The 26,548-nt window shown below is 32.4% G+C and overlaps 3 protein-coding genes and 1 long non-coding RNA gene across 11 annotated transcripts in view; 2 read left to right on the top strand and 2 right to left on the bottom strand.

The window, feature by feature from the left end:
* The first annotated feature begins 1,541 nt into the window (after window positions 1-1,541).
* Cln3 (CLN3 lysosomal/endosomal transmembrane protein, battenin) lies at window positions 1,542-15,502 on the top strand. 2 transcript variants are annotated; one of them, XM_083085907.1, is made up of 11 exons: window positions 1,542-1,901; window positions 2,918-3,145; window positions 4,458-4,566; window positions 5,267-5,510; window positions 5,627-5,824; window positions 7,913-8,058; window positions 8,991-9,149; window positions 11,529-11,859; window positions 12,456-12,605; window positions 12,689-12,829; window positions 13,021-15,502. In XM_083085907.1, exons 5-11 carry the CDS (start codon window positions 5,642-5,644, stop codon window positions 13,159-13,161), a joined length of 1,251 nt encoding a protein of 416 aa, XP_082942033.1. In that variant the 5' UTR covers window positions 1,542-1,901; window positions 2,918-3,145; window positions 4,458-4,566; window positions 5,267-5,510; window positions 5,627-5,641; the 3' UTR covers window positions 13,162-15,502. The 2 variants fall into 2 exon arrangements, with proteins under 2 accessions (XP_082942033.1, XP_082942032.1); XM_083085906.1 differs by lacking the exon at window positions 2,918-3,145.
* Window positions 13,668-18,610, bottom strand: LOC145963736 (actin-like protein 6B). Its single transcript, XM_083085905.1, has 6 exons — window positions 18,531-18,610; window positions 18,229-18,429; window positions 16,883-17,320; window positions 16,271-16,611; window positions 16,013-16,108; window positions 13,668-15,922 (listed from the first exon to the last, which is right to left on the bottom strand). Exons 1-6 carry the CDS (start codon window positions 18,583-18,585, stop codon window positions 15,758-15,760), a joined length of 1,296 nt encoding a protein of 431 aa, XP_082942031.1. The 5' UTR covers window positions 18,586-18,610; the 3' UTR covers window positions 13,668-15,757.
* LOC145963739 (uncharacterized) lies at window positions 15,879-17,377 on the top strand. 2 transcript variants are annotated; one of them, XR_014436242.1, is made up of 3 exons: window positions 15,879-16,173; window positions 16,236-16,587; window positions 16,875-17,377. It is a non-coding gene; the product is annotated as an uncharacterized LOC145963739 (long non-coding RNA). The 2 variants fall into 2 exon arrangements; XR_014436243.1 differs by having other exon boundaries at window positions 16,236-16,622.
* Window positions 18,611-19,137: 527 nt separating the features above from the next.
* The window catches only part of LOC145964605 (cell adhesion molecule Dscam2), a 216,202-nt gene continuing 208,791 nt past the window's right edge, over window positions 19,138-26,548 (bottom strand). For 4 of the 6 annotated variants that reach the window (XM_083087568.1, XM_083087567.1, XM_083087569.1 and 1 more), the window contains exons 20-26: window positions 25,803-26,257; window positions 25,143-25,410; window positions 24,621-24,779; window positions 24,346-24,500; window positions 22,275-22,494; window positions 21,664-21,754; window positions 19,138-21,464 (exon numbers count right to left, since the gene is read on the bottom strand). In XM_083087568.1, the coding sequence (XP_082943694.1) occupies window positions 21,200-21,464; window positions 21,664-21,754; window positions 22,275-22,494; window positions 24,346-24,500; window positions 24,621-24,779; window positions 25,143-25,410; window positions 25,803-26,257 (1,613 nt within the window). In that variant the 3' untranslated portion in view covers window positions 19,138-21,199. The remainder of the gene's footprint in view (window positions 21,465-21,663; window positions 21,755-22,274; window positions 22,495-24,345; window positions 24,501-24,620; window positions 24,780-25,142; window positions 25,411-25,802; window positions 26,258-26,548) is intronic. The other 2 variants (XM_083087570.1, XM_083087571.1) reach the window with 2 other exon arrangements.

Here is a 26,548-nt window from a genome sequence, read left to right as displayed (position 1 = left end):
ATTTAATTAAATCTCTATCTTGATTTAACATTACAGTAAACATCAATTTTATTAATCTCATCAACGGAAGTACTTGTATTATAGATTAATAAACTTTCTATATCGAATTATTATCAAGATTTATGCATATTTAATCAATTCTTTACTCAAAAAAATCGTAGCTCTCCTTCAATGATATTTTTCACTGTAAAAAGTTATTTTTCTTTCTTATTATATTTTGAAGCAGTAACACACCAGCATTGACACATTTTTACGCACACTTTATTTACTTGTACCATTTTTATCTCACGATAGAAAAATTTATCTCACAATATATTTCAGATTTAAGTATATTTTTGATAGAAAGTTTAAGAAATAAAGTATTTATAAAGTATTCAATAAATGACTTCACATATGTTTAACTTCACATGGAGGCCAATATTTTATGTTGCTCATAAGAAGATAAAAAACTATCAAATGATAACGTTAGAAAATACGATTACTTTGTTCCGGTACCTTTTTTCTCTCAAATTACTATAAGATAAAAATTAAAAGTGCAAATGTATACAGAAAAAGTTTTGCTTTAGTTATTTATAATTAGTATAATCACATACAACTAGTTTAACATATAATACTATTTAAAATAATAATATTTGAAAAATATCAACTAGAGTAATAACTATATAATTTAACTCCTACTGTGAGAGTATCTAAACACGATTTAATCGAAATATACATGCAATGTAATATTGAATGTAAAAATAAATATTATAAATGAATATATAATTAGCATAATGTTCATAATAACTTTCATATTAGGAATATTAATTTTTATCTGCTTTTACAAATATATTTAAATTTCACATCAATATTTTCCAAAGATAAGTTAGAAATTAACATTTTATAAATATTACTTTTAAAAATAAAAATCATTTTTTCGAAGTATTATTTTAAAAATACAGTGCACGTATTAATTTTTATAAATATTATAATGTATGCATCACACATATCTTTTGTCACGTTTTTTCATATACAGATTAACTTATAGTAATGCTATATAGTTGTTTATCATGCAGCAAATATACATATGTATTTATGTGTAATTATTTCTATTTTTATTTTTATTTTTTTTATACAAGATATTTTTTTAGTTTATTCTTATTTTTGACTAATTATATAATAATTTATTTAATTTTATATTTTTATATTTATTGAAAAAAAAATTTCTAGAAATTAATAGAATTCCTCTCTTCTCTAGCATTTTGTTATTTTTGAATAATTAAATTTCTTGCCAATATATTTTATTGCACTATCATCTATCAAAAATATTTTCTCAAGTAAATTAAATTTTGTTTCCTTTTTATCTTTTTTCTTTTTTTTCTCTGCTTGTATTATGTTCAACCTATCAGTTCCAACTAGCTCGGTGGTCGGAAGCCGACTTAAGCGGCCGTTCTTGTTGCGAGCATTCTAAACATGTCCAAGAGAAGTTGAGAAGGAGATATCATTGCCGATTCTCGTCGAGTGGTCGCGCTTACATCGATATATAATTTCTTTCTCTCGACGAGAATTTATTCCGAAAGTGGAACTCGTCGTGGCAACCACGATATCGCTACTCTTATCCTTGCTTATCGATTGTGCTATCAAATCTTGACTGCAATTCTCATTGCTACAAAATTAAATTTCATGAACATTTTAAAAGTATATATATGTATAGTTTCGCAATCTTTCAGATTGTAAGTGAAAAATATTCTTCTCGAACTGGTGCTCTGGGAGATTTAGCAATCATCTGTTTGAAGCCGCGTATGTCGTTTATGATGCTGTGATTTACATTTGTGACAACCTTGATAGAATTATTATTGTATAAGAAATTCTTTGTGATATATCTCTCAATAGAGTCTTCAAAACTCGGAGATGAATTTCATGTAAGTATTTGTGTTGATTCAAGAACTGCAAGAGCAAAACAAATATTTTCATCGCGCATGCAAACATTATTTAATTCTATACACTTTAGAATTTAAATTTTTCCTTCACATTTTGCATTAATTATTTTTAATTACTTTGCATTTCTCATATATTTATTAATAACTTTATATTTTAAATTTATTATAAAATTTAATAATTCCATTTTCGATTATATCATTTTTACACATTCTCTATCAATTTATTTTATTTAAATCGTCGCTGTGGATTAGATTATTCCTTTTAATTGATTCATAATTTTTATTTCAACAGATCTAAATTTGTAATACTAGATATTGGTTTACAAAATTTACGAAATTGCATTTAGTGTCAATTTAATAAAATAGAATGTGGATTTTATACACATGTTTTTGTCATTCCATTTCTAATTGATAAAATATCTGTGTTACTCTCTGTGTTATCAGACTATTATATATGCACACTATATTATATGCACATATAAATATTTTCAGGAATATTTAGACATTAATAATTTAGCTGCAATTATAAAAAAAACTTATTAAAATTTCGCAAAAACAATGACAAGTTAATTTTTGATAGTTGTGTCCTTCGATTGGAAGATTATAATATTACGCAATTTGACTCGTTTATTATTGCAACATAATGTTTTTCAATAACGTCGTGCAGCAAATATTAATATACGTACAAAGAAAAAAAACCACTTACGTAATGCAAGCAATAAATTTTATCAATACATTATTGTATTGATAATCATGAACTAATCCTGAGAAGATTAGAAATTTTCATAAAAATTACGTTTATTACGTTCATCACGTGATTGATTTAATTTAATCTTGATTTGGCTTGGATGCGTTTATTTGGATACGTTTTATTCAGTTAAATAATTTTTCTTCTTAGTGCGTTGGTGTCACTATAATTGCATGACTGAATAACTAACTACATAACTGACTGAATATCGTTGAAAATGGTTCAAGTGCAATCGACTCGTTTATTCAAGGTATCATGTCAGTGTGTCGCGTGTCACTCACACCTCACACGTAACGTCAAAAAGTGTCGGTGCTGCATTAAACTATTTGATTATCTATGACGGATGCGAGTCGCGATAAAATGTTTTCTAACGCGGAATGGATATCGAATATCAGAAATCACCTGTGCAAACCGCTTTCGAAAACAAATAGGAAGACTATCATGGTATCAAGGATATCACGATATAGAGATAAGAGCGGTAAATAATAAAAATGCAATAACCTTATAAGTAATTTCGTAATGACAAAATATTATAAGCATCGCTATGAATTTTGTATTCTCTTTTTTAACATACAGATAAATTTAAATTAAAGTTGACAAAAAGAACTGCGTGCAAAGTTCTGTTTCAAATCAATATTAAAATCAATGTATCTTGTCACGTGCCATTTTATTTGTATTAAACAAGTTAAATTAAATAATGCAAAATAAATTTAAAAAAATATTTTTTTAAATAATTTATTTTGTAGTATATGTTGTATTATAAGAATTGCATAGCGATATATATGAAACACGCATTACACATGCGTTACACAGATAAAAAAATATTTGCGATATAAAACTATGCCGATAAAAAATATAATTTCTTCATCGCGAGTTCTTTTGCTCAATTTGAATTTTTATTCAAAAAGCGAATGTACTTATATATATACTTGTATGTACTTATATATATGACAAAACAACGCGAAAAGTCTATAGCAAAAATATCTTTGATAAATGATATCTTTTTGAAGAAGTCTAACGTTCTCATTTTGTATATTCCAGCATTTGCAAAAATATCAGCAGAAATATATGTATTTCTATCAATTCACGTTCACGTTTTATGATACAATTTATGATACTTTATAATGGAGTGTATAACAAAACGTCGCTTCTTAAAACAAGGAATTTGGTCATGTGAAAAATTTCACGCGTAAATAAGAATATATTTTGAAGTATTTTTAGTTATATAGAAATATTTATTTCCATAAAATATGAGTGACCCATTATTTATTTATACGTACATTATTTGTGCTCATTCAAATTAAGAAAACTAAATAGAACAATGTAAAACATAAAATTCAACAAATAAAACACATGTGTTGTGCGGATCCTCTCTTTTAAAAGTATCAGTTTGTAATATAATTATGCGATAACATTGACTTTGAATAAATATAGAAAATGCATTTAACTCGATGGTTAATAGTACTAGATGTAAAAATAATCGTTGAAAATGACCTTGTTGTAATATTTTAATATAAGAATTTATGCAAACTTAGCAAATAATATTTTTATACGACATAATAAATATGTGAATTAATTTCTAATTATTATAATTTTAATTATTAAAATAGATATAAATATATAGTATATTTTTATTTTTATTTTTTTCGAATTATATATAATATATTATATAAAAATATGCTAAACGCGCAAAACTAGAAGCAATTTTGTTAAAATGCCAATTTATTAATAATTTGTTATCTAATTTGCAATTTTAATTATTTTGCTCATGCTGATCTTTTTATTAATAGCTCGCTAGTCGCATCAGTGCTGTTTGGGTGTCCAAAGGATCCGCTCACGCAGAAATACGCAAACGAATGAAGAAGTTATTTACAAGAAATATTTGAATTAATTGGCGAGGTAATTTTTGATCATTATCTGTTTCTCAAATTTTCAGTCAAGTCGAGTGATTCTAAAATTGCAAAAAAAAATTAAATTGATTTAATATCTAGAGATAGTTACGAGAATATGTTTTCATTGAAATTTATCGACAACTATAAATAATGAGAGGAGAGATTTACTAATATATATATAATAGAGAAAAAATCGAAGAATATCATTGAAGAAATCAAAGAGAGTAAATATATAAATAGAGTATTTTCTTTATTTACGAGAAAAGAAAATCATTGAATTTGCTGCTATGTGCGTAATATGAATTATTTCATTAGTAATCTTGATTAATTACTGACGATTACAAAAAGTTATTAAAAGATTCATCACTATAAGATCAATCGAGATACTTTTTAATTGTGAAATTACTCTCTTTTTCATGACAAACGAAACAATAACAGACTGTGATCTTTAAGATTTTATATAATTTATCACACATAAACCTAGTAAAAGAGATTTGCAAGAACGTTATATGCAGACTTGATACATTTTTAATTATTCTTTTCTTACAACAAAAAAAAGCATTGAATTTGATGCGTAATTTTATTTTCGCGAATGATTTATTGCTTGCAATGACAAGTCAACGTCAATCATTTTTCAATCAAGTTGAAAACGAGACCCATTGTTGCTGTTAAACGTAGCAATTATTCTCTTGTCTCTTAATTTTTAGCTTTCAACGATCGTAGAAGTTTCTCGAACACTGTTAAATCCATTGTAGAAGTGCTCAAAACGGAGAAGCAGCTGCGTGATTGCAGCCGTATGGGAGAAACAGAATGCGAAGTGATATTTTCAAGGAAAATAAAGGACATAAAAAACGAGAAAATAAGAAAGAGTCAGATTTATAGAAGAAAAGGAGAGAGAAAGACAGGCCAAGTTCAACCTATAACATAGCACATGCTTCGTTTAGATTCGAGGTAGGGATAAACAGCTAGTTGAACAGCAAGAAGAGAGAATATAGAGATAGAGAAAAAAATAGATAAGAGAGAAAGCAACAGAAGAAAGAGAAAAGTATAATTTCTTTTTTTTCGAGATTGATCTTTCCAAGATGAATAAGGACAAACCGAGCAACTTACATGTAGCCGAGAATATCTTTGAGGAGGCTACTGCAAAGAAGACACAATGGCGTAATCTAGTGGCCTTCTGGATTTTGGGATTGTGCAACAATTATGGCTACGTCGTGATGCTCAGCGCTGCACACGATATCCTTGATATCAAGTTCAGTGACAAGGTGGGTATAGTCCTTCGCGATCTTTAAACTTCTTGCTTGTCTGAAGATAAGATAAATTAAGGCTTATTGTTAAATTGAGGAAATGTTGAACGTAAACTTACATTAAATTATGTCGGAAATAAAATTACATTGTATCAATCTTTTTTGTATCCTATAATTGAATTAGAATAGAAAATATTAAAAAATGATTGAATGAAGAAATATTTTTAATTAAATTATTAAAATGAAATTATTAAAATGAAATTTTTTAAAATATCTTTTGGAATGTAATCTTTTGCGTGTATTTGTCTAATATAGGAAATAATTATATTAAAAAGATAAAGAGAAGTATGACTCCCAAAAGAAATAATTAGATTGATTGCATTAGTGAAAGTTATTCGATCCTTTTAAATTCCGGTAGATTTAAGACTTATGAAAAAGTTTTGAAATATTTTTATTTGAAATTCAAACAAGTTGGACAAAGGTTAACGGAGACTTAAGGGTTATTTTGCGTGGGTGAATCATATTGTTATCCATGGATGAACCATATTGTTATCCGTTTCAGATAACAAAATAGTGCTTGTCTGACTGACAATATCAGATTTGCCTCGGTATATGGCATGAGAGAGATAACAACACATACATATATGAATGATATGCCTGATAAGTGATATATCGCTATTTACAAGCTAATGAGAAAATAATAAGAAAATAATAATTTATTTACAAGCTAATAAGAAAATAATTATTTGTGATAAATTCTCGAAATGTAATTTTTTGGTTTTATAATTCAAAGTTTCCTTTCCATTTCTTTTGGAAATATTCTCATCTATCATTTTAATAAAAATTTAATACAATTAGTATTCTTACGATAAATATATATAAATCATAAAGCCTTTTAAATAAACTTTTATACTAATAATTTTATTACATCAAGCATAAATATACACATTTCTTTTAGAACCATTTTATATCTTTTAATTTAAAAATCTATCCGATAACTGCGATAAATGATATCCGAAAATATATTAATAAGATCTACGAAAACTATTTTCAACTATTATCAATTAAATTTATTCATCGATAGATTACAAAATTGCTAATCCAAATTTGACAATATGATGCATGCAAATATATTAACTATTGTAAATATATTCAAAAAGTTATTGTTTTTTTTTCTTGTTTTGAAATAGTACATTTTATATATTTTTGTGACGATTAATAAACCGTAATATTAATTTAAAATTAAATAGGAAACATTTTAAATAGGAAGGATTTAGTTGGAATAAATTTCAAGCAGTTGTGCAAAAGTAACTAAATTGATACAGATATGATAGATAATTGATGTGTCAATTTAAATGTCAATTGATGGTTTCCTAGTGTGAATTAAAATGCCAATTGATGTGCTTCTAACTTTCACGTATATCGATTAAGTCTTTGTTGACTTAAGATATTAATTTGATTAGCAATTAAATAAGTATCCGGAAAATTTTCTAATGACGATATTAGAATGACATTAGAGAATAAAATGCCTTTTAAACTGATTATAGGAATCTATGTCACAAATCAGCTTATAAACATTCACGCGTTAAAGATAACACGTGACGATACATTTCATGTCAATTATTCATTGACCTTATATACGAAAAAAATTGTCGCGATTTATTATTAGTATCATTCGACCTCTCATCAAGTGAGAAGAAACAATTCAGTAGCATGAGAATATTATTGTGCAAACAATTCGTTATTTTAATGTGTCTGATTGATACATAAATTACAATCAGAATTAATTTAGGACGATCGAAATATTTGCAAAATGACAGAATATTTCAGCATATATTGTACACTATTTATTGAGAAATAATATAATTATATGGAAACTTTTCTTATATATAAAATAAAATAAAGCGCTAAAAAATAATTAAGTTAATGAAAAGAGATTTTTAAATACATTAAATATTATAAAAAAGAAACATATTAAAAAAAAAGAAAAAATGTGTGAGATTTGTAAAACATGTCGCTATTAAATTTTGACATGGAAGAGAATTTTTTATTTTGAACAGGATTATCTGCGACTGAATTGTTAATGTTCTCTGTTTTTTTTTCTAGGATAATTCTACGTTAAATACAAATGGCACAAATATGACAGGAATTCGCAAGTGTAACACAGTTTCGACCGGCGCCATACTATTGGCAGATATTCTGCCATCATTGGCAATTAAGATGATGGCACCGTTTCTGCCGTTTCTAGTGCAGTGAGTATTTACAAATATGTTTCTCTCTTTTATTTTAGCCGCCACAAAGTGAACATTGCAGATGAATAATTCGCGCAAAATATAGGTTTTATTTTTATTAGTGATTGATTGGAACAAGGATAACGAAAGCGTAACTTATTTTTGTTTTATAAAAATTTATTCTACTTTGGATCCTACGCGCGATTTTCTTATATTACATAATTTTCCATTCACATAAATATTCAAATCTTAATACTTTTTAAAAATTAGACCAAATTCTTATCTGAAGATAAGACACATATATGTATACATGCATACGTTTGCAAAGATTCCATTGGCCTGCATGCTTCGTGCAATAATGTGATAATTGGCGAGATTATAATTTGATGAATAAAGATAATGTTCCGAGATTAATTTGCATCGTAACGATAAGATGCTCTTTCAAAGATTACATATGCATTCTTCATAATAGTATCCTAAAATAAAATGTAAATAATATTAAAAGCGGTGAAAAATTGTAACAATTATATCATGATTATGTAGCAAGATATTGTAGTAAGAATTAATGCGTTTTTATTTCTTATACATTTTATATTTGTATATAATATAATACTTAACTATAATTTCTAGTAATATATGATTTTATTAGCTGCAATAATATTTCAATATTTTCATAATTTATTAGATATATTAATAATAATTTTATTTTTTATTACATATATATCGATTATATGATGTAAACAAAAAAAATATAAATCTATATACGATTTAAAGAAAAATTATTATTAAATCCAATATTAATCTAAACATAATTCAATCATTTTCGTTTCTATCTCTTCTTGGACCAACAAGAAACTTGGAACATCATATAAGACATTTCCGTGATTGTTCAAGCGACAAGGTCCTAATCATCAGTTGAAATGCTAATCATCTAATCGACTCGTTAATTACAGTGCTCGACTGGCTACCTGTGTGTTATTTTCCGCTGCAGGATTTGTCATGGTGTCGTTGAGTACTGTTGAATGGTTAGCTCTTTTGGGTGTCGTCATAACATCGCTTTCCTCCGGCTTGGGTGAAGCTACCTTGCTCGGATACAGTAATCAGTTCTCCAAGTAAGTATGCAAATCACTCGCTATTATTTTGCAATGATGCATGTCTTTGGTTTATTATATTTGTTATTCTATATATCGGAAATTGATTACAGAAAATTCAATAAAAAAAATACTAATAGTAATAGTACTACTTTTTGCAGCTTTTTTAACACTGAATATGATTCCGAGCTTTATATCACTCTATTAAAAAAATATAAGTTTTTTTAGACAATTTTAAAATATTATGTTAATTTTTTTTATTATGTTAATTTTTACTTTTTGGGAAAAAGAAAGATATGAAAAATGAAAAGCGTTAAGTTCAGATTTTGAATATATATAAAATCTGAGGTCTAAAGTCTAAGATCTAAGGTCTAAATTATCTCTTGTAAGACATTTAAAATTCTGAAGCAACGTGTTTGAGAGATTGTCATCTGCTATGATGATGGGTAGATTTCCGTGGTACTAAAAAACGCAGTATTTAGACAGTTGTGCCAGAAAGTGATAAGATAATGTAAATCGGTCTTTAAGATCTCTTAATGTGTATATGAAAATGTAATAAACTGTCATATCGTGAGCGACTGCTATGTAGGAAAATTAAGACGAAAGATTAGTGAGTGTAAAATTTTGTTGTCCAGACACTTCGTAGATTTATCTAATCCCAGTGTGAATAATATAAAAAATAACATTATTAATAATAAGTAATCACTAATAATTTTCTTGTAAAGATAAGAAAAGAAAAAATATTAATCTTACAATTTTTTAGAACTAATCTATTGAACAATTAGAATTAATCTTATTATCATAATTATATATATTTATTTATTATAATATGTATATATATATATATATATATATAAATTTACACACAATATCAAATAATTTAATATTGAAAATTTGAAAAAATTATATTGTGTAAATATAATGTTAATTCAATATAATATTAATTTTAATAATTAGAGATTTGGCTCAAGTAATCAAAAAATTAAAAAGAAAATGGCATAAGAGCCAACGCGCGGTAGTTGGAACGCAGAGAAGCAACAACACTTCTTTCTTTTTTCAGTATTAGTTTATTAAAAAACACATTATAATAACAAAAAACGTACGTTTCGGATCATCTTTTGATCCTTCTTCAGCGCAATGTTAACAATATATGTTACAGATAGTGACGCGTTACATTAAACGAATTTGTTCTCGACGCGTAGGTGACGCTAAATTGCGTCCCGCGGAGGTCTAGTAAGCGCTCTGCTTCCAATAGTCAATTAAATATACTATAGTTATGCTATGCGACGTCACAGCAGATCTAACAAATCAAGTAAAAATAATAAAATAAATATCGAAAGATATTACACGTGAATAAGCTTTTTTGCTGATTCGTGTAACAATGTAGTGTATAAAGTCTCGTGCAATGATTGCGATGCGTCATATGTCGGCCAAACTGGCAGACAGTTAAAAAAACGAATTTCTGAACACCGAAATCATATTCGACGAAATACGTCACAACCTTCGGTTATAACTAATCACAGACTGGAATTCGGTCATGATTTTAATTGGGAAGAATCTGAGATTTTGGACAGGGAGTCCTCGTTGGGCAAAAGGCTTGTCTCTGAAATGTTGTTTATCAAGCGCCAAAAAAATAGCTTGAACTTGCAGAGTGATACAGAGGGCTTGCATCATACATTTGCGACGATAATCGATAATTTATCGAAAATATGAGGCGTTCGTTCACGCGTTGGTATGTTTGTTATCGTTGAGTCAACTGCGCATGTCCTTGGTTGAGTCCATGTTTACGTCCTAACAACCGAGGACATATTTATACAGTTCGTCATTGAATCTCGAACCGACATGAAGCGCACAGCAGTATACTATATTATTAATTATAAAAAGCGCGGAATCTGGTGAGCCATGCTTCTAACTATTAATTTAAGCAAAAAAGCTTATTCACGTGTAATATCTTTCGGTATTTATTTTATTATTTTTACTCGATTTGTTAGATCTGCTGTGACGTCGCATAGCATAACTATAGTATATTTAATTGACTATTGGAAGCAGAGCGCTTCCAATAGTCTACTCCGCGGGACGCAATTTAGCGTCACCTACGCGTCGAGAACAAATTCGTTTAATGTAACGCGTCACTATCTGTAACATATATTGTTAACATTGCGCTGAAGAAGGATCAAAAGATGATCCAAAACGTACGTTTTTTGTTATTATAATGTGTTTTTTAATAAACTAATACTGAAAAAAGAAAGAAGTGTTGTTGTTTCTCTGCGCTCCAACTACCGCGCGTTGGCTCTTATGCCATTTTCTTTTTAATTTTTTAATATTAATTTTATCCTTCATTTTTCTCGATTTCTTAGCCATCTGATTAATTTAAAATGTACTAATTAAATTTTCTTGCAGACAGGTGATCTCGACATGGTCATCGGGAACAGGTGGCGCCGGAGTGATCGGTGCTTTATCTTACGCTAGTCTCGCTACTGTATTGTCTGTCGAGAACACATTGTTGGTCATGTTAATTGTGCCACTTTTGCAAGCGATCACATTCTGGTGTGTCCTCAAACATCCGGTGCATACCAAAATATCAATCAACGGTGTCGAGAGTCAAGAACAGATCATCAAGGTCCCCGAAAAAAGCATCAAGGACAAGTTCAAGTTGATACCTGGCTTGCTAAAGTACATGATACCTCTCGGACTGGTTTACCTTTTCGAATATTTCATCAATCAAGGCCTGGTATACTTTTATCGACTGATTTTTAGTATATTTTTATCAACCGATAGAATAACGTATTTGATTGTTTCAATTAAATCCACTTATATTACAAATATCTCTTCTTTTTGTTAATGTTATATCTTGTAAGGATTGTTGTTAAAAGGATAAGATAAATAAATTTCTTTTTTATTTTAAAGAAGAGATATTTATGTAAAAGAACATCGTTTACATCGTTTAGCAATATTATGAAATAATTGTTCATTAGACATCATTTTATAATTCATTATGCAATAATTAATTTTAAACGATCGATGCAAAGTAGATTTTTTTCATTTACTATCTTTAAAAAAGATTTTATCTATTACAACTTATTCCAGATATCGTAAGACTCTGCTCCATATTCGTTGATTGTTATAATTGTCGTCTTTTGATATTTTCTATTAATATGAGAAAACAAATTATAATTTTTTAGAAAAAAATAATACAATAGAAGCATATAGCTTTTAAAAAATGATTTTTTATAGTATCTACCATATTCATAGATTAATTTAAAAATTATAAAGAAAAATCCGTGTCAATCAATCCCTGTTTTTCCTAAAATAAGCGATATTTTACAGTACGAACTCGTCGAATTCGATAACATTTGGTTGACACAACACGAACAATACAGATGGCTTCAAGTAGATTATCAGATAGGTGTATTTATATCGAGATCATCGGTAAATATAATTACGATTAACAAAATATGGATCATGTCCGTGTTTCAGGTAATTATATATTCAAGAACAAAAATACGAATTATACGTCGAATCTTCGTGAAATTCATTTAAAAATTGATTATTCCTTTCAGCTCATTAATGTCATAATTCTCCTCTTTGAGACTCTTTTCTATTATATACCAAATATATGGATCGTTTTCGCCCTTGTATTGTGGGAAGGCCTACTTGGTGGCGGAGCGTACGTGAATACTTTCTTCCGGATATCGACTGAGGTAATAAGGCTATCGTAAAAAAAAATTAAATTAAATTATACCAATAATGTAAGATTAAAAATATAAAAGTTAAGTCTGTCGAATATTTCTAGAGAGAAAATTTTACATTTTAAGGGAATGAAAAATATCTTATCACATTCTCTATCTGGTAATTAATTTTTTACTATTGTGTAAACTTAATTTTGTCGTAGATTCCAAAAGCGGACCGTGAGACCTCTTTGGAGATCGCGACGATGTCGGACGCGATCGGAATCGCGTTAGCCGGTTGGCTATCCATGCCAGTCCACAATGCCATTTGCAAATTGCCACAGCCGAAAAGATTAGGTAGTTAAAAATATCGCGAATATTTTTTTTCGTGCATCACGAAGTAATAACAAAGTTCTTGCATGCGGAAACTTTTGCTTTTGAAAGTTCCTTGATGCGATAAGTTGGTATTTACTGCGCCAAAGATACGAATCGTATCTTATAAGCATTTAGTAATTGAATGTAGATGAAATCATCATGTGATTAATTTTTCGAATCACAAGAAGTATAGGTTTGACGACTTTATAATGCGAGCGTTCACAAAGTCTGCGAAATTTTGAAAACTAGTTTTAGAAAGGAAAATATCCCAGGATGCATGAATTTTCTCATCGTCGTTTTTGTAAAAAAATTAAAATGTTAATTAATATTAAATTTAAATATTTTATAAATATTTATAAAAGCAGTATTATCTCTTTTTCTAGATTTTCTAAAAGAAATTTCTAAAACCACGATCGTGTAGCTTAGATTCCTTAGATTCATTCATGATTTTTGATTCATATAACACAAGTAGTTTTGATTACAAACATCTCCGAATTTTATTTCATACAAATGCTTAAAAGACAGGGACAGGGACTAGGAACAGGGCATATATTGCACGACATGCTCATATTATAATACATTATATGGTGACATAGCACGTGACAAGCTTGAAACACGTGATATTAGGAATACTGTCTGCATTTCTTTTTTTTGCAAAAAGAAATTTTGTTAAAAGAAAATTTTTTCGAAATAACATATATTCAGTTCTCTACACATTGTACTGTAGTAATCTATTTATTTTTTACTATACTTGTCTAAATTTTAAATTGTTCTGCATTGCTATTTTTTCATGATAATATATCTAAATCTTTTGTTTTTCTTTGATTATTGTGATTTGTTTTTTTTGATACATAAATAAATTTGGAAGCTATTAAAACTTAAGATTTTTTTATTTTTTACATCATAATATTTCGGCAACGATACGAAAAATTTCTCTCGTGCATATTTTAAGATTATATATCAGTATCAATTTCATTCGAAAAGAAATACACTATCTCATAGTGTTAAAACACATACTATACAATAATGAATTGACTTCATTAAATTATAAATTGTATAATAACGCATTATGTCGTTTCCATTGAATCGCCATTAAATATAACGATTACTAGTTAAAACTATCACGTTTCTATTGTTTGATATATTGTTTGTATTCTACACATTTTGATTAAAAAGTTGTAATTGAATAATCTAATTTTTACGTAGATATTAGTAAAATTGATACAATTCGAGAAAGCAACAGTTCAATATTTTTGCATTTTATGAAGCTGTAATTTTTTAAATAATCCTAATAATAATATGTGCGACATATTGTTAATATTTTATTTACATTATGCAAAAATATAAATAAAGATTAAAATAGATAAGATAGATTTTACATTATAAAAATAATTTTAAAAAATACGTAAACTTTTAAAAATTTTGAACGACTTGAGAACTAAAATTTCGATTGCTATACATGAAATTTTGAGTTGCCTCCTCGAAATACATTGTTATCATGCATTTATAAGCGTTCTTTAGTCATTTCTCAATTCAAGCAATATTTTTTCTTTTCATATCAAAATACCTACCTAATCCACCCCCTTAATATTATATTATCGTTATCTTAATATCAATTTTTATATTTAATAGGATATAAATAGCGATTACGTGATGCTAGAAATATTACGTTTACTAACTAAGTTATGATAATGTCGCCTTTTTTTAGGATAACTTAGACTGAAAATATCTAGGATAACAGATGTTACTATTGTCTCGTTGTAAAGCGAGTATTTTACTCTCACAATGAAATAAATAAATATGTCTAATTACGATCTACTACAAAATAGTCCACATCGCGTACATCCATTTATGTTTGCGAGATGACTTTGACGGGAAAAGTCCGATCGTCCTCTTTTAAAATATATGATATACATGGAAGATTCTTGGAGCAATTAGGAACTGTATCCTTATAAGCCGCGCACGTTTTTCATATTTATACTTCCCTATCTAACACTAAAGGCGTCTAAAAGCGAGTTGTCGATTAAACATTGCTCTTACACAAAGTGTTTCCGATTAATCGCACTTTCTCTGTAATCGTAAGAATTGCTCCGAAATGCATTCTATAAAAAATTTTTACGTAAAAAATTATCCCACGGGAAAAATTCTCCGCATATTATTTATGTTTTTTTGTAGAACCCTTAAATTCTTAGGCGCTTCAACATGCATTTGATAGTTGCTCACGAGGACGGCTTACGTTACAACGCCGCCATTACGTCGATCGTTACGTAAAGCTTTTAAAATAAGATTTATTTGATCTGTATCTGATTGAATTAAAAATTGTGAAATTTGTCTTCGTCATATGTTATTATATACGTAATAAAATAAAATTAATATATTTCTGATATATTAATTTTATCGTATTAAGTATCAATATCTAGTAATTATCCAAATAAAACTAATATAAAAACAATAATACTGCTAACATCTAAATGACATGTACGAATTTTTTGTTCAAATATATTCGAACAGATTCGAAGTAAAAAATAATTAATTTGAAAAATTTGAGCTCTTATGTCAAGATTCGTTAGTTTCTCCTTTACTGAATTATGCGCATCTTTCTAAAATGAGCTTGCCTGATTCTTCGTACTCTTGACGTGACAACCACATTTGCTGGAACGAGCCCAAAGAGCTGAGGATCGAACCGCCGATCCAGGCACCATAACGACGCTCGCTCGAGCTGTTCGCGCTAATTATTTTCAGTCTCATACTCTGCGAATCAAAGTCGAATAATTGTAAAGAAAATTTGAAATTAAAACTCGACAATATAATAAGCATTAAGGTTACGAGAAGCAAGCTTACCGGTGGGGTCTTGCTGGCCAAATCTCGATTCAATCTCTCGCTAAAACCCTGAAGACACGAGTTGCCACCGGTCACAACTACGCTGCCATACAAGCTCTATAACATGGACATTTTCTTGTAAAATAATATTAATCGACAATTTTTTCTCTATCATAAAAGAGGTAAGACCTATAGTCATAAACTAGACTATAGGTCTTACAAGGATTTAATTTGACCGAAGCAGGATATTTTGTACGATATAAATTTGAGAGTACATACTGGTCTGATGTCCATGTCGCACATCCCGACACTGGTGGTGACGAGAGGACCGACTCCCAAGATACTCGCACCCACGCCCTTAACATTGCTGGGATCGAAAAGGGCCTCGGGTATCATAAGCCTCACGGATCCGAAATCATCGTTGTATCCGGTCGGAAATTCAAAATGCTTCATGGGCAGAGTATTCGCCACGTCCTCGTCGTATGGACTGTCCGATACTTGCAGACAGTTCATTTGAAAGTCCTGCAGCACCTCTCGAACCATGTAACTTAGCCAGGAAGACGTCGGTTGAGGTCCGGCTCGTCTCGTCCAACGTGGTGGGTCTCTCTCTCGCACTACGTCTAAAAGAAACGTATGAATTTATAAGTAAAAATTTGCATAATCAAAATTCTTTTCTAAACTCAATTATCAAGAAAATCGATTAAAAATGTCAAGTATAGCTATTGTAATCCTTTGGATATATGAAATCTAAATAATGCAAATGGTGAAAGTTTTTGCACATCATTTGCAATATTGCATCATCTTTTCACAATCTCTTACAAGTTCTATTAACTAATTAAATTTTTTACAACTACATGATTCGTTTCACTCTATGATTCGTCAGGTATTTACCTTTGCTAGCGACGAGACAAGCCGGTAACAATTCGATGTCCTTCTCCTCGAAGAATTGTCTACATTGCATGGTGATAAAGTCGCCGCCTAATGGACTTTTGACAATTCCTTGGGTGATAACGTAACCGTCATGAACCGGTACCGCGCTGGTATGTGTGGCACCGCTATCCACGACCATCGCCGTGGATCTGCCGTTAGCGTATGCAGCTAGTACAGCGTTCTTGCAGATGTACATGGCCGGCACGTTGAATTTCTCGAACATCAGCTCCAGCAACTTCTCACGCTTCAGTCTGGTGTTCCATGGACACTCGGTCATCAAGATCGGATGATGTTCGGCTAAGGCATGTAGTCGTTGCTTGTACGTGTATTCCGTGAGTCGTTCAAACATGTCCCAGTCTTCAATCATGCCGTCTTTCATTAAACTCACTATCTCCATATCTAAAGAGATCAGATACATTTCAATATTACTGAATAATTTAATATTAAGCTAGGAATATTAAGGAATATTAAAAATTTGTTGAAAATAATATTGTTATATATTTTAAATTATAGATTATTATATCATTATCAGCTGACACATTATAATAAAAAAATTGTGTTTTATAAAAAAATATTTCAAATAAAAATTGCTTAACTTCGATAGGGATTTTATGATCAGCAGGATTTTATTCTAAATGGAGATGTTTCTGAAGCTACTTTTTTAAATAGAATTATATTGCTGTAAATAAATCGATTCTCTTTATTATGATGAATGTGAAATTATTGAGATAGAATAAGCAAAAAATTTCTAAAAATACTTTTTCTACTTATTTTGATACTTTATGACATAAACTATAAAATATCTTATCAATTTTATTCATTATTTTGTTAGAACATACATTTTCAGAAAATACTTAATAAAATTGATTAAACTTGATATAAGTGCAACATTGCATCTGCAAGGAGCAATTGCATATCTTTTTTTAAATATACAAATTTTATAAATAAATTTTATAAATATACAATATTTTTTAAATTCAATATTTTTAAATATCAATCAATTTAACTAATTATTTGAGTATAATATAGAATGATAAGAAAAATCAATTTATGTAGGAAAAAACATAATTTTATTTAAAAGAACAGAAATAAAATCCCTCGAGCGTTTTGTTTGCTGAAACGAAATCAAGCTGATCACAGAGGGTTCTTCTCGAAATCAAATATTTTCTAAAACATATTCGTCAACAAAACACTTATTTCAGGAGCGTAGCAATTTCTAGTAACTCATCCGGTATACATATATAGGAGGAGAAAATATAAATTCGCGTTTATATCTCGTTATGACATAAAGTACGAAAATAACGCACCCTTTTTTCGCACTTGGATAGCTGTGACGTCGATGTTGTAGTGCTTCCTGGTGACATTGTTGCAGTCGATCCCGCCGGGATCCGCGGGTTCCTCCCACACCCCGAGGGTCGTCGGGATCTCGGCCTTCGGCGTGTCCTCGCCGCCATATCCCACGCGGAGGCTCTGGTGTCCGACGTCGAAGATGATAGCGCCTACCTCGTCTAGCGTAACAATCGAGAGTGACTACACGGGATTGTCATGGGTGTAAACATGTTCGCTTTTTAATCGGGGAAATAATTATGGAGAGCGCGGCCGTACTTACCACCGCCGTAGACACCACCGCTCATAGTATCTGAAGGGAGAGGAAGCTCGCGCATGCCTAGATGGAATCTTTCCACATAAACACACGCATACTCATGCGAAATGCGAATCGAGAGGATTGCGCGGCTGCTCCCAGGACTAATCGATCGTCCCTTGTAACGGTTAATGATTTTAATTTAATCTTACAAAATGAAAAAATAAACATGAGATAATGAGACGCGATAGCAATTTTATTGCGCGTTCTCTTTATGGAAACAATCTTATATAACGTAAATAATTATAAGAATTTATAATGTTATTTATAATGTTACGTGGTATGGATAAGAGAGTTTTAATTTCTCTTTCGAGTAATTATTTTTATTTTTACATAAGAGCAATATCAATTATATCATTATTGAATTATTATCAATTAAATCCATGGAATCTGATTAAATATTTAACGTGCATTTTTTCTAGAATATTTTGAGAAACATATTTAAAAGAGCTATTATCCTTCGTCATCTTGTTCTTTTATATCAATTTATTTTCTGCAGAAAATGGACTCGACTTGTAATGAAACAATTTCAGAGATACGCACAGAAGGTAAATAAATACGAGAGACAAGCACATTTTCCAATATGGAATTAGTGTTGTATATTTTACAAAGTAAATAGAATATAAACAATCTAAAGTCGTCTAAAACACAATAGTATGAATTTCGTGATAAATCATTTCGTGTGTCGTAAAGATAGACGATATATCATCAACAGGGCGACTCCTCTCGCTTTCCTCCACCTCGCGCGCCGGATGAATCGGCAACCGGAAATAACGGGGGTGAGCGCGAACAACTTGACGGCTGACTGGAAAAATCATCCTCACCCGGCCGAGCGTGAACGATGACCCAATCAACCAACGGGGGATGAAGCGTCGGTCAAACTGATTCGATGGCAACATATAGTATCACGGAGGCTGCGTTCGCGGTGATGACACGCACTCTCTCTCTCTCTCTCTTTTTTCTTGTGTAACTCAATCTAATTTTTTTGACATCATCATCATCATCATCATCATCATCATCATCATCATCATCATCATCGGGGTCCGTCGATCGTTAATCGACGCACGCTGGCATCGCGCATCGTTACACGTTTTCTTCCTCCTCCTCTTCGTTTCTTCTTTCGTCTGACGGGAGAGGGTCCGGGGTGTCGCGAATGTGACGTGGACGATTCGTGTTGAGCGAGGTACAGCGGGTACAGTAGTGATAGACAGTTTACAGACATTATGTTTTCGGTTGTTACGTTTAACGCTACGTGCGAGATAACTCGTCTACTAAGGCTAGGTTTACGCTTGACACTTATCGACACACCTGACTTTGACAGTTCTCTTTCCATTAATATTATAATCTTTTTCTCTTGATTCTTGCGTGAGATTTATACCATAGACACGCCTGCGAGTGTCGCGCGATAAATGACACATGTAAACCTACTAAGATGCTTCTCAGTCTCTCGTAAGTAAGATGAAACGACACTGACGACAACGACGAACGAGCTGGCTTTATTGCATTACATTAACTTCCTCTCTTCGCTTCAAACACACTTACATTCTTCGTAGAAGTGGAAGATCGATAGGTGCGTTTTTTTTCCATTTTATGCGGTGAATGAATTGCTCGATTGGATTGTAAATGACTGGAAGACAAAGGAAACGCTCGGAAGTCGCGTATTGCTCGCTTCGATATGCATGTACAAGTTTCGCCAGACTGTTCGATAAAGTCTGGAGAAAGATTCGCGAGGGTATCTTGGTCGATTGTAAATTTTTTTCAACAGTCGTTGGTCGTTTTTTGTATACAGTAAGATGGCAGTTACCATTAGAATTTTACAGTCTAATTATACAGTCGTCGCGCGTTTTCGCGTTTTCATACTTTCGCTATTGTAATAATTACTGCAGGACATTGTGGAGCGTGTGTATATGTGTGTGTCTGTGTATGTGTGTATCAGTGGCGAATATTCGTGTACAGATTGTTTCCGGAGGGAAGAAATCCGAGATGGATGCAGATTACGCCGCCATTTTAACTAACTAGGATTATTACACGAAGTGGAATAAACGTGGCAGTTTCTGGTTTTATTTCATTTTATTTTTTTTTTGCGAATTGTCGTCGACATCGCCCGTATCGATATATTCCTGCCACGATATAGAACAGACAACAATGTATTCCGCTCAGCGGCCCAAAACTTTGGAGGTTCCACCGAGCGGAATCAAACGGCAGCTTATATAGACTCTCTCTGTCTCTTGTTAAACTTAACTTCGTTATAATCAATCTGCCATAGGGTATGCGTGTGCTTGCCTAATCGTATTAACGCTCTTATATACTTAATCCGAGAGACATAATCTCGATTGATTTTATTCCCTTCGCCGATGGCGGCTCTCGCGGACCACGTGGTCGAGATGACAGAGAGACGTCATTCGGCGACGCGTTCTTGTCGATCAGGAGCAGAACTGAAGGTATACGTTGAATTTTGTTACTTGAACGGGGCCGGACGCGAGGTGCCGATAAAAATTAACGAAACGACGGACCGCGGCTTACTTAGATTTTCGCGTGATTTTCTCCTCTTACATCTTTTTTTCTGTCTTTTTTCGTTTTCTTTTTTATTTTACGACGGGGTTCTCGTATATCTCATCGGAGGCTTTTACACGTATTTACACCGCGATTACAAAGTCACGGACGTTTCGTTGGCTGTTGTGGCCGCGATCGAAATCGCACTCGGCCTCGCTTAGCTCAAACGCGTCGGAGAAGCCCGAGGGTGGGTCCAGTTTGGGGACGAACAGGTTTCCTGATCCGTCACGTTCCTGCTCCCGATTGGCATAGGAATTGCCCGACTGGTGCTTGGGATGGCCAGGCCCGGCGATTGACCCGAAGTTGGCACGGGCCTCCTCGCTGGTATGACGCGCCAGCTGTAACATCCTGAACGCAAATTGGCTCCTTCATCTCGTTATTCGTGTATTTAGGGATGATACTTAATTTATAAAAAATGATATGTCTATAGGTTGCATTTATTTAATTATTAATTTAAGAAATATAGATTATATGCAAAATGTCCCGTAAAAATACGTAGGGGAAAGATGAAAGAAATGAATTGGACCGACTAGCGATAGAGGCTTACTTGGGTCTTCCCCTTCCAGGAAACGATTTTCTCTCAAAAATCGGTGAGGGTTCTGTAGACGTGCTAGATTCTGGTCCATGGTACAGGAAGTCTGCAAAGCAAACGTTTTCCTTGCTTCATTCTCTTACTCATCAAGCAATGAACGATAACATCACAGTGCTTTCGCGCGATGGACACCCTCATCTAATATATTGCATAGCAAGTATAACAGCCGATTTCGAATAACGAGCAAGATTCTGCAACCAAGGAAGCTAGTACATACATATCAAACGAAATTTCGCCGGGAAAACAAACAGCATGCCTCAAATTTTTGGCGTGTTCGCGATAACGACGAAATCAAAATATCTAGTAGTTAGGTCCGAAATAGCAACGGGTTTCGGAGAACAGAAGCGGAAGTTTGGGACCTTTCGGAGATGAAATCCGCGCAGCGCAGGATCGATTCCCTAGAGAAGATGCGTCGAAAAAAAAGAACGGAGACTCCACTTCTGAACTCAGAAGCTGTCTTTCTTTTGCTACTCTACAGCTACACTCCTGAGGAGACAGAAAAAGATAAAAAAAAGACAGAGATAGACAGACAGAGAGAAAGAGAAAGAGGTGAAAATATTGCATACTGTGGACGCGCGAGTCGGCCGCAGATGCCGAGTGGTGCGAATCGACGAGGTGATTGGAGGACTCGGTTCGGCTGCTGGTCCCGACTTCCGTGTCGCTGTCCGAGCCCAGGGTGTCGTACTCCTCCGACTCGGACTTGCCCTGACTGACCTTGTGCGCTTTGTGCAACGGCGCAGAGGACGAACGGCCTCCGCGCATCTTAGTGTACCGGTTGCAATCCGACTGCAATCAGACGGAATTGGTTTCCATGAAATAGCGCATGTCGGCGTTCAATAAGCGGGTCTCGTTTCCCCCTCGGCGATCTCTCGATCGGGATCGAGAAGCGATTCGTTCAGATTTCAAAGCCCGTTGTCGAAACCTGTGACCTCGTTACGTTTGATCTGACCGAGTACTAATAATTTAACCCATCGAGATTGCTGCTCGATAAGCGAGCGAAATTTGTCGCGGAAAACTCGAGAACGAATGCGAATTCACTGATTCGAGTGATAACAGTTTTCGCACAATTTAGAATCAGAAATGAAATATATATACATATATATGTATGAAATATATATATATATATATATATATATATATATATTCGATTTTTTTTACACAAACATGGGAAAAGTAGATTTACAAATATTTGGATTAAAAAAATAAAATTTATATTATGTATTAAATATTTTATTAATATAATTTATTAAAGGTTTTATTAATATATAAAATCTGTTGTAAAAAAATAAATTTTATTTTTTAACAAATCGAAATATTTGTAAATCTCTATTCTCTCTATGTGTATAAAAATCGCATGTATACCTAATTTTATAAAAGTAAATCATTTTTTTGGTAATTGACCTTTGACAGAATCTGAGATATTAATTATTGAATTAAGATCAGGTAAAAAAGCACATTCCCTTTGTTCTTAATACATGAATATAAAATATTTTTTATATCATTAATTTTTCTCCACATATATAACGATGATTTATTAATTGTCTATCTCTTTCAATATATATTTTTTATTCTGCTTTCTACTTAAATATATATGATAATGGAGGGAAATATGTTAAATACGAACTTTCGTCATCGTCTCTACAGAAACTCTATTCTACTTCTTTTCCACATAGGAACCGCGGGAGCGATGCGATGAATCATGAGAGAGTTTCGTGCTACAGCTAGCAGATAGGTACGGCGAGAAACTCGGAATAGAGATGCGTAAATGGCGAATAGCGTTCGATAGAGGTCCAGTGGTCTGCGCTCTAACGATACCGCGACTCGTTTTCTCGATTCGCGAATCGTTTCAGGACAGCTGCGAAACGAAACGAGATGGGACCAGCAGTCGCAACGATGTGAAACTCGCAATGAGAGTTAAATTACTACGCTAATTATTACTAATCTCTTCGCGATTTTTCGTCGCTGAGAGAAAACTCTCGCATTTCCGAATTATAATATAATTAAAAAAAATAAAAAAAAACAGAAGGATTCGTGCGCGCGAATTAAAATTCGCATAATTACGTCACACACGTCGCATCGATCGTGCGCGGGACGCTCGAGGAACTCTCGCACCGAGCATGCGAGTGCGAGTGACCTAAATATTCACATAGTGGCGGGTCGCTGAGGGTCGTCGATTGCATCGTGGTGCGAGGATATGGTGATTTCGGTGCACTGATTGGGATACGGCATGCAACTATCGTGAGTATAACGAAGCTGGGAATATATGAGAGTGAATGATAAAAGCGTTGATTTGTAAACTCGCGTCTCTCTCCGCACGTTTAGTGTTAAAAATCTTGCGAATTAATTTATTATTTATATAATTTTTTTAATTATATATATTTAATTTATATATATTTTAAAAGCTGAGAAATTTTCAGAATCGCAGCTTGTTGTGCATATTAAAAAAGCATGGTTGAATATAAATATAATATGAATATAATGAAGTTTAACAGGTCTATTATTATATGCGAGTCGAGAAGTTAAATTCTAGCATAAAAATCAGAGATATACGAAAATAAAGAGACGATATAATCAAGTAAAAACGTGCGTTGAGGAGACGAGTAATTCTAATGGTGATACAAGATCGGCGGACGATACCTCTCGTAACTGAAGGGTATCGGCAGTGGAGAGACGAGGGTCGTGATAGACGAAGGTCTGAAGGGGTGCGGCAGAATTGCAACGACTGTCGCCTCCTGCGGGAACGTTCTCCTCCAGCTGGAACGTGGCGTATGGGTAGATATCTTCCGAATATTCTACAAGCATGACGGCGATTAATCGATAGTTCTACTATAACCATCTATCTTTCTTAGACCTATTCTCTGCTCATTGATTTCGAAGAAAGAGAAGCTCGACCTCTTATCTGTTTATCTTACCTGGTATTTTTTCTAACGTAGCCATCTCGTGTATCGGCGAACGAAGCGGTTTACGTACGGTCGCGTAATATTGCTCACGCTGTTCCATGTTCTGTTTATTGTCTAAGGCGGCCGCGGTTTGAGCATCGTGTAGACTCCCGATGTCGCCCATAAAAGGACCTGAGATGAATATATTCAGTCATTTATTTTAAAAATTAATCAGAATATAATTCACTATTCTTCAGACGATCTATCTTGAAACTGAATTTTATGACATTATCGATTGCAAGATTATTTTAAGTATTTTCACATTTATCTGTATCCTGTGAAAAAAATTTTTTAGCAACAAAAATATCCGTGAAAAAAGATTCTTTCTCCATTTTTTGTGATTTTAAGTATTTTCACATTTTTTGTTATTTTAAGTATTTTCACATTTATCTGTATTCTGTGAAAAAGATTTTTTCAATAAAAAAATTCTGCTGTCATTTTTGTTACTTCGGTTCTTTTTTTTAAAGTCTGCATATGTATGCGTTGGATTCTAACGTTTGCGGAAGCAGTAAAAGACAGCGCCGGCCGCAGCGATGACCGCGAACGAGCTTAACACCAGAGGTACAATAAGCTTCAGGTCCGAGTAGTTGTGCTGGGGAATGTAATGATCGATCTCGATGGAGGACATAGTCGTGCTAATATGCGGCTGCAATGTCGTTATCTTGTACTCGGCTACCGACGAGCCGGCGTCGTTGTGAGCCCTTATGCGGATGTCATAAGTGATCCCCGGCTGCAGTTCACTCAAAGTATACGTCTTTTGCACCTGCACGATATGCATACAATTTTCACGTGTAATTTATGGTAGTTGTATTTTAAAAGAATTAGATCTTTAATATTAATAGCAATAGTAAACGTAATGTTACAGAATATTATATTTAAACGTTATTAAAAAATTTGTTTCGTCACCAAAGAATTTGTTTCGAATAAAGAAATTTATTATTAAAGTTTGTTAAATTATTAACATTAAAATAAATTATTATATATAAAAAATAGATTTTTTATATATTTTTATCAATAAATTAAAAATTATTAAAATTAAAATTTTAATAACATAATATAATTATATAGAGAGAATCAAAATGTCTTTGAGAGAAAAAAAATAATTTTTCTTATACAGAGAGAGCTAAATCTTTAGCTAAATACATTTCTGGATACCTCTATATTATTCGAGACCAGCGTCCAGATACTCTCGCCGCTCTTCCTGTACTCGAGCTCGAAGAACGTTATAGGACAACCACCGTCGTTCCACGTGCTTAAATGCAGAGTAATCCAAGAGACGTTAACAGTGATAAACTTGTCGCCGGTACCGGGCGATTCGTCCGGCTTCGAGCCCTTCGTGGTCGCCTTGACGATCTCGCTGGGTCTGCCCATACCGATGCGATTGTACGCCGTCAGGTACATCTGATAATTGTTGCCGCACCAGAGTCGCGACAGGACGAAGCTGCTCACTTTGTGCGATACCTTGAATTCCTCCCACTCGCCGGACTCGCGTTTGTAGTGCAAAATGTATCCCCGGATCGGCGAACCGCCATCGTCGCCATTTTTCCACTGCACGTTGATGGAATTGCTACTGGTACTAGTCGCGTGCAATAATGGCACCGCAGGTGGAACTGAAAGAGACAACATTGATTTAAGGGTCGTGCCTTATAGGCACGTTACGATCGTATGTCACAAGTTTCTCGAGAAAGAGCAGTTCTGAGATATTTTCTTCTTTCCCAAACATGAGATGATAATGCAAAATACACAAGAAAGTGATAATAGTATTTTGCAAGATATTATATCAATTAAAACGCTTTTACTTTTCTCGGCTATTATTATAATCCTTTTTTTCATAAATAGTTTCATTTCATTTGACTAAGGTCTTTATTTATTGACTCTTTTAATAGTTTATTTATCAAATT

Source organism: Camponotus vicinus, unplaced genomic scaffold (assembly GCF_025532165.1).
Source record: "Camponotus vicinus isolate PSW18456_S1 unplaced genomic scaffold, iyCamVici1.0 SCAF_13, whole genome shotgun sequence".
Taxonomy (NCBI): Eukaryota; Metazoa; Arthropoda; class Insecta; order Hymenoptera; family Formicidae; genus Camponotus; species Camponotus vicinus.
Note: the sequence above shows the minus strand (reverse complement) of the source record. Positions and strands in the feature narration are given on the sequence as shown.

What these genes read in the sequence shown, in the direction of transcription:
- LOC145963736 (XM_083085905.1), bottom strand. Translation starts at nt 18,585, where the DNA reads ATGCGCGAGCTTCCTCTCCCTTCAGATACTATGAGCGGTGGTGTCTAC. An exon ending in CGGTGGTGTCTACGGCGGTG is followed by an intron (nt 18,430 to 18,530) that starts GTAAGTACGGCC and finishes TTGTTACGCTAG; the next exon opens with ACGAGGTAGGCGCTATCATC. An exon ending in TGGCCAGCAAGACCCCACCG is followed by an intron (nt 15,923 to 16,012) that starts GTAAGCTTGCTT and finishes TTTGATTCGCAG; the next exon opens with AGTATGAGACTGAAAATAAT.
- Cln3 (XM_083085906.1), top strand. Translation starts at nt 5,642, where the DNA reads ATGAATAAGGACAAACCGAGCAACTTACATGTAGCCGAGAATATCTTT. An exon ending in ATATCAAGTTCAGTGACAAG is followed by an intron (nt 5,825 to 7,912) that starts GTGGGTATAGTC and finishes TTTTTTTTCTAG; the next exon opens with GATAATTCTACGTTAAATAC. An exon ending in ATTTCATCAATCAAGGCCTG is followed by an intron (nt 11,860 to 12,455) that starts GTATACTTTTAT and finishes GATATTTTACAG; the next exon opens with TACGAACTCGTCGAATTCGA.